We start from the raw sequence: 8090 nt of genomic DNA, 5'->3' as shown, positions 1-8090 counted from the left end.
ACAGACAGACAGACAGGCCGACAGACAGACAGACAGACAGACAGACAGACAGACAGACAGACAGACAGACAGACAGATAGATAGATAGATAGATAGATAGATAGATAGATAGATAGATAGATAGATAGAGCTCGTGCGTTTTCATCGGTGAACGCGGATCATTGCGCATGCGCATCAGTAAATGATCGCGTTAGTGCACACTCATAACGTCTCAATCGTCAGGCTTGTTGTTTTGAAACATTTACCACACGAAAGCCGTACCGAAAATCTTCCGACCTTCTGCAGCTATAAGGACTAACGTATAGTTTTAAAATGAGTCTGGATTCTCTTTTCGAGCAAATTTTATTAACAGAGCAGCAGGTGTCGGAAAACACCAAGCAGCTTCATGAAGGTAACGTTAAAGCTGGCCTCAGTGGGTGGGTTAACGTTAGCCAACTTAACGGTTAATTTTGAACTTGAATATACTCAAGTACACAAAATATTTTTTTACACAAACATTTCTTCAGGTAAATAACAAATAATATATCTTTATTCAGTTAAAGGTGCCATTAAGAGCGTACAGGACAAAATAAGCTCCTCACGCGAACTACTAGAGAAAGCTCATCTTGAACTGGATGAAAAGGTATGCTTATACTCTTATTAGACAATATTAATTTCCTTCTCATTTGTCTTGAGTGTTATGTGAATGTATAGATCTACCTCAGATAGAATTATTACTGCACAGCAGAAGATATGCCCTGTCACTCATCTTAAAAGTTTATCTTTGCAGAAAGCTGATATGCAGTATTAATATCCTTTTGGCGCTGTGAAAAGGCATTCTGTTCCATGATTAAAACACTTCATCTAATGGACAGGATACATTAAAATGGAGTGGATCAATTCAAAGCGCCACTGCAAAATCAATCTCGTTTCTTTCAGATTACATTAATATTATTGTTGAAAAACCTTTAAAAATATCATTAACCTTGCAAACATATGGCATACAGTTTGTTTGATACCAGTGACATACATGCCAAGTCAATGAGTAATTGCATCATTTAGTTAAGGAGTCATTTCATGAATACAAGGGTCAATGGATAGGCGGTCTATAGGATTTTTAATGCAGATGACTCCAGATGTCACCATTTACTTAAACCGATCACAAGTATTGAAAATGCATATTATCAAATGAATATTTTCTAAAGCAATTTTTCAATTCATTTCTTTAGCTCGTGGCAAGTTAGAACGTTTAGTACACACATCTTGAATGACCTTTGTGATTCACCTGTGGAAATGAATGTCATGAAAGACGTGTCTAATTTTCTGCATAATATGTTTGGTCAGATCAACGTGTCCCATGTAATTATGAGACATAATTTGCTTGCATTCTTTGAAGCCAGGTAGAGAGTAATTACCTTAAGGATCCTTGATGTCTTTCACACTTGACTGAGCTGGTAAAAGGAGAGAAGCAAAGACTTGAATTCAAAAGGCATTTTATGTTATGTTATGCCAATTACAGAATGACCTACAAACAAAATGACATAAGCTTACCTTAACAAACAGCATTGGAGCCACTGATCCGTCAGATAAGCAACATGCTGTGCTGCCGCAATGCCTTTGTGCAGCCAGTTAGAAAACAGCATTGCCATGAATGCAAAGTTTATTCAGGAGACCCTATTGCAGAACATCTGAATGAGACACTCCTCAAATTCATGATTCATTTGTGACCACAGGCTCAGCTCCTTTCTGAAGCCAGTCTGCAAGTTGATTTGATGACAAAACAACGAGATCAACTGGAAAAACAGAAAGAGAAGCTCTTGGGCTTGCAGAGAGAACTCACAGACAATCTGGTATACATAAACACATTGCATATTGTTGGAGTTATTTGCCTCTCAGTCAAACACCATGTTAAAACACAACAAAGATACATTTAAATGGCTGCATGATATTGGAAAAATCTGACAATGCAATATTTATTGCGATATAAATAAAATGGACTAGATAGCTTGAATAGCTTTATTTGGAAATATTTAATTAATTATTGGGATGATTTTGTAGGGGAGTGAATCATGCATAAAGTATTTTAGAATAAAGAGATTGCAGGCAGAAATAAAAACTATGGAGCAAAGATAAAAGTGAATATACAGCAGTGTTTCCTCTAGGATTTTTTCCAGCTGTGGCGGCATACTCTGTTGGGCCTTTTACACAGTTCTACCAACTACTTGTGGCGTTATTTTTTATTGAGTGCAGTATTGAAAGTCGAGATCGCATTCGTGTAATACGAGCATGCGAATCTCTGTGCTCGAGCACCGATTTCCTCTGTTCGAGCACAAAACTTCTTGCCCTCAAATACACGGTGCTCAAGTGCAGATTTTCTTGTGCGCTCTCAAATAAACCCTGCTGAAGTGCGAATTAGTGCGTTTATGTAACGAATATGTCTCCAACATTTATTAGATTTGCTAGGAATATTTGTAAATGTCTCCAATAGACCTACAGAGTGGTTTTTTGCCACTTTCTTTAGTTATGTTGTCTCTGTCAATCAAACGGTGATGGGCGGCGATCACTCAACTAGCTCATTCCAATGAGGTGTGCTATTTGCACTTAGCCTAAATAGACACTACAAAATTTTACACCTTTACATCGGACCATTTCTTTTTTAATTCACTCACAGTGCAATGTTCAGACCTCACTGCATTAACCGTGTCAGCTAAACTCTCCCACTAATTTTTTTAAAATTTTGTTATTAATTCTGGAGGACAAACTTGCAAATAACACTGTTTTTTGCCGGTCTACCTCCGAAAGGAGCACTTCCAATTCACATTTTGTGAAGTTTCTCTTTTAGCTTTTGCCATTGCTTTTCATTTGGTTTTGCCAAAGTAGAGTCATTACCATATTTATTAGGGGGAGGGGCCAGGGAGGAGTTTTGCGCTCGTGCACGCTTGCTCAGTTTCACGTTAATTAGGATGTATAAAGAGAATATGCGTGGGATTCTGCGTACGCAGTGTTTCATACATCTGATTTTTTTACTGCATACGCACATTTACAGCTTTATGAGTACGCAATGTTTTACTATGAATTCAACGCAAGTCTTCGTACATGAGGCCCCTGGGGTTAAACAAACAACGCACAGCAGTACTACAATTACAGAAAAGTTCACGCTGTTATAATTCACTTACCTTTTAATACGTTTTGGTGCGATATAACCCGCTATGTTTTGAATGTGAACTGTAATGTAGCCGTGAACGGGATGAATTTTGGTGTGGCACCCCGCCATGGAAGAATGAATGTAGTGGAAACCATGTACAGTACTTTATGGTTTTCTGGGGTAGTCTAACAGTATTGAGGTACATAAACTGAATAATTAAATGTAAAATATCTCTGCATTTCATAAATAATGAAATTAAATAAAGCAAATGAAAGTTACAAAAAGTACACTTTCTTGTGCCTGAATACATTAAACTCTTTTCACATGCTCCCACAGTCACAGGTCGGCCTTAGCGATTAATCGAAATTGACATTCAGAACCTATAACCAATCTTTTTTTTTCTTCACTTTCCCTACCGTGTGTGGAGTTACGTGTCCTCACTCTGCCACACTTTTCAGCCACATTTGATCTCTCAAATAGGAAAATGGACCCATTCTTGAGTCTTACTTTGCACTACATTGACGATGATTGAAAGCTGCACCATTTTCCATTACATTAAAATTCTTTGAAAATTGTTCTTTTATTTAGAAGAGATACTGTTTATCTTATACTTTTAATATGAAAAACACTGAAAATCATTGAAGGGTTTTTTTTTCACTTTTTTTATAAGAAAAAAGTGACTTGGTTTTAGGCAATGTGTGTTTTAATTTCAATTGTTCAACTTTGATGTTCAATAAATAATCATAGATACAAGTAGTAGTAGAGAGTGTGTTTCCTTCAACTAATTTAAAATTAAGTAATGCATCCTTGATTCAAAAATCTCCCGCATATTTACTGTACAAAACATGTCAGTAATCTTTAAGGGCAAGTAAATAAATAAAATAATCCTTCATTAATCGTAATCAAGTTAAAATGTTCAATTAGTTTAGATTTTGATTTAAGGCCAAATTGTCCTGCCCTAGTCACAGGCCTTTAAAACACAAGCAAATGATAAACTCCATAATGTTTTAACTCTGCAGTGCCTCTACTGTACAAATCTCATGTGTTCTGATGTGTGACTATAAAACTAATATAAACCAACATATAAACAACATTGCACATCCTGCGATGTGACTATTTCAGATGTGCACATTGCAATATCAATGCTGTAATATAGTGCAGTCCTACTTTGAAACAACATTGGCACAATTACTGTATGAAACTAGCCACCATTGCTGTGACTAATAAAGTATTGACTGATATAGAAATATGTCACTGGTGTTTTCAGAGTTAGCATTATGACTGCAGCACACATGCTGAAGTGTAAATTTGGAGTTTGATATATACATACATAATATTCTATCCATTGTTTTACAATTCAGGACAAACTGAAAAGAGAAACCTGTGATGAAAGAGAGAAATTCTTAAAGGAGATGATAACTTTCAACAACGAATTCAACCTTGTCAGCAACAGAAATGCTGTGCTTCACTCTCAAACACGGTCTAAGATTCAGAGTTTGGAGCTAGAAGCTGAAGCTCTACACAAAGGTGAGTGTTTTATTGTGGAAAATCAGATTTTTTTTTTTTAAAGCCATTTAGCATCAGTGCATTGCAAACATCCTACTGTAAATACTTAAGCAAAATCCGATTATCTTAATTGCTGGGACTAGATTATATACAAGCATGCAGTCAATACTGAATAAGACTATTTTTGAAATGTGTTTCTTATGATGACCATGGTGACATAATTAGATTAAAAATACAGTAAAAAAAACAATATAAAATATTACAAATATGTTCCAAAATATATAGAACACAAGTAATACTACAAACAATAATAAAAGTGTATTATTTACAGTATAAGTTGAATTTACAGCAGCCTATTTTTGGTGGAAGCTGTGGTAGATTTATTGTGTTTTCCTTTCTTTATCAGAGTATTTATTTCTATAAAATAAAAATGAATAATATGGCTGGCATGACATTTTTAACTATAGTTTATGTCATGGCCCTGTATCTAAAAGATTCTGTGAAATTAAAAGAAAGTTTTTGTTACATGCCAGTATCAGTTTGTGTTTAGGTTATCAATTAGATAGTGTTCTTCAAATCAGTGACAAAATAAACTATCAGAAGATATAAACATCCAAATCTTGCATTTTGGCACTTCCGCCTACATAAATGGATCAACATTTTATTTTTTATTTTTTTAAACATCACCTAATACTGTACTTTGATTTCAAATCAAATCTTCTAACCAATCAAATGCTCTCTAGTAAATGACATGTCCCGCCCCCTTTAAGATGTATTTGCTTGTTATCTGATCTTGACCACTCCAGAGTTGTGATAAAAGCTGTGATAAAAATGAAACACTATTGACTGTTTTTTTTTTTAAATATACAATATGTTCCTCTCTCGCTTCATGTTTCAGTTGAGTTTACATGAAACATCAAATAGAAAAAATGCACATTTCAAAGCAATTTACAGGAGCTTTAAACATTTTTAATTGGTCTTGCTATTTTTTTCTGAAATTGTAAAAAAACCAAAAAACAATATTGCAAGCCGCCATGTATAAAACAATGTTAAATCAATAATCATTTAGCATGTGCTATTTATTTAACTGTTTGCACCAACAGTACTATTAACAAGCATCAAACAACTACCAAGCTGTTGTAAACAAGCCTGAAAAATGCAGTGCTGTTTCTTAGTTTTTCATGAAAAACAGCTTTTTATTTAAAAAGGGATCCACAAAGTTGTCACTAGGGTAGTGCTCCTTCCTCAAAGGATTGTTTGTTGTAGCTCTAACTGCCTGCTAGTGGGCTACTTAAGTTGTCACCTTTGCTTTTCTGCAGAGTTAAACTTACTGAAGGAAAAGCACACTTTGTGGAGCTCCATGGAGGCAGAGAAGAGATTGCTAGAAGCTGAGCTTGAGGATATAAAATCACAGCTTACTGGTAAAACAAGCCTCTGTTCACTTCAGAACAATATCTGCCATAGTTTAAAAGCATGCATGTGTCAAAATGCCTCTCACTCTTTCATTTTTTCTGTTCTTTTGCAGATACAGAGCAAGATCTGAGGGAAGCAGTGGTTTTGACAGAGAATTTGAAAGCAGAGAGGCTCGTGGTCCGTCAGAAACCCTTGACAGATAGCACCTGTATCAGGCAAGAATTTTATAACCTACACTCAAAAAATTATGTTTATTCAAACTACTTATTTAAAATAAGCTGAAACAACTAAATTCTTGATTTTTTTTCCCACAACAACTTAATTGCTTTGTTCAATCCACTTACATTTGTAAAAACTTAATTCCTTCATGTTGTCCCAACACAAATCAATTATGTGGAACAGTGTATCTTAACGTTAGCGTGTCTTTATTTACTCAGATAAGCATGGTCCAAAACGAGCTCGAGTAAAGAGTGCTGAATTTCCCTTCATCCATCTCTCGGTCTTCCTCTTCCTGTCACTTCACCATGTGTAAATAATGCAGCATTAGCTCCATCTTATTAATTAGGTCTTTGATATGTTGCTTACTATGTCCGGTCCAGAATTAGATAATCCCAGCCCCTCCAGATCAGCACCTCACTATAGGAAGTGATGATGGAAAGGGGATCGATGGCTATCCTGTGTCAGGAAGAAAGCTTCTCCACAGGGGTGTGTAAATTATATGTGGGGGCAGCGTGTGTGGAGTGTAGCACAAATCTTCCTCATTAAAAGGACAGATTGTATAATGCCACACAATTTGCTGAGGACGAGGCTTTTGGGACAGCACTGCTAAGCTCAGGATGTGTTCATTCTTTTCTTATGTAGTGATGAATCACTCTTAAACACCATCATGCAGTGGCGTTTTTTTCCCCCTGTATTGATCATCTGACAATGAACAAATGTCAGTTGAAATTAACATTGTGTGTTTAAGTGGACGTTATGAGAAACCTTACTCCACCATAGAGGAAACTGATATATGGCCTTATATAAACACACACATACACACACACACAATACAGTTATTTATCATCATACAATTCATGCTATGCATTTTTCATGATCGGCAGCTGCCCAAAAAATTTGGCTTTTTTTTAATGTCTTCAAAGTTCACTTATTACGTGAACTTGAATTATAGTACACGATTAAATAATTTTTTATTTAATATTTAAATCAGTTGACACTTAACATTGCACAGCAATGTTAAGGTGTGAAATAAAACAAAGCTAATAAAACTGTAAAATGTGTGATTTTAAAAGTGAAACACCTAATTTTGAACTTGTATAATTTGAGTTTGGAAATGAATATTGGCTAACCATCTTTCTTGCATGCATGTTTTCTTCATTCAGACTCAAGAAAGAGCTGGAGTTTTATAAAGAAGATGAGCTTGAGCTTCTACGAGAGACCCTTAGCTCTGAAATCCGCTCCCTGCGACTGGTAACTCCACTCTCCAAATAATGAAAGAAAAATGTGGTGTTTCTCATAGGCAATTCTGTAACCTCTTTAAAGTTATTTTACTGGGGAAGGATTTTTAGAGCTCTAATCTGAGACTGAATAAATAATTAAATAAATACAGAGTAGGTTTTCTAGGCATTGTATTGAAAAGGTTAAAGCAACTTGACTTTGATTTCGTTCAAAATCGCCTACTTCTCAGTAGGTACTGCATTTGAATTTGAATTTACTACTCGACTGTTAGAAAAGTACATTCTATACAGTATGAATGTGAGTAGTATGAATGGAACTACATCTGCCATTTTGTCATGATCACGTGACCTACCCTCGTCAGTTGTGTTGGTTCACTCCTAATAATGAATTCTCTCATGGTGCTTCATGGGATAGCGCAGCGTCCATCAGATGCCCACTTCAGAATCTCGCCGGAAGTAGTAGGCAGGGGCGGACTTAGTGATTTAGGGTTGTTAAGCAATTTCAGGTATGGGGCCCTAGCATTTTTAAAAAATAAACTGCATTTTAAAAAGTATTTATTTATATATATATATATATATATATATATATA

The 8090-nt window shown here is 35.5% G+C and overlaps 1 protein-coding gene across 1 annotated transcript in view; it reads left to right on the top strand.

The window, feature by feature from the left end:
- The first annotated feature begins 312 nt into the window (after nt 1–312).
- The window catches only part of ccdc172 (coiled-coil domain containing 172), a 9981-nt gene continuing 2203 nt past the window's right edge, over nt 313–8090 (top strand). Inside the window, exons 1-7 of the mRNA XM_056471501.1 lie at nt 313–391; nt 537–622; nt 1713–1829; nt 4486–4651; nt 5950–6051; nt 6156–6258; nt 7426–7513. Of these exons, the coding sequence (XP_056327476.1) occupies nt 313–391; nt 537–622; nt 1713–1829; nt 4486–4651; nt 5950–6051; nt 6156–6258; nt 7426–7513 (741 nt within the window). The remainder of the gene's footprint in view (nt 392–536; nt 623–1712; nt 1830–4485; nt 4652–5949; nt 6052–6155; nt 6259–7425; nt 7514–8090) is intronic.

This window comes from Danio aesculapii, chromosome 13 (assembly GCF_903798145.1).
Source record: "Danio aesculapii chromosome 13, fDanAes4.1, whole genome shotgun sequence".
NCBI lineage: Eukaryota > Metazoa > Chordata > Actinopteri > Cypriniformes > Danionidae > Danio > Danio aesculapii.
This window is presented reverse-complemented; position numbering and strand designations above follow the sequence as displayed.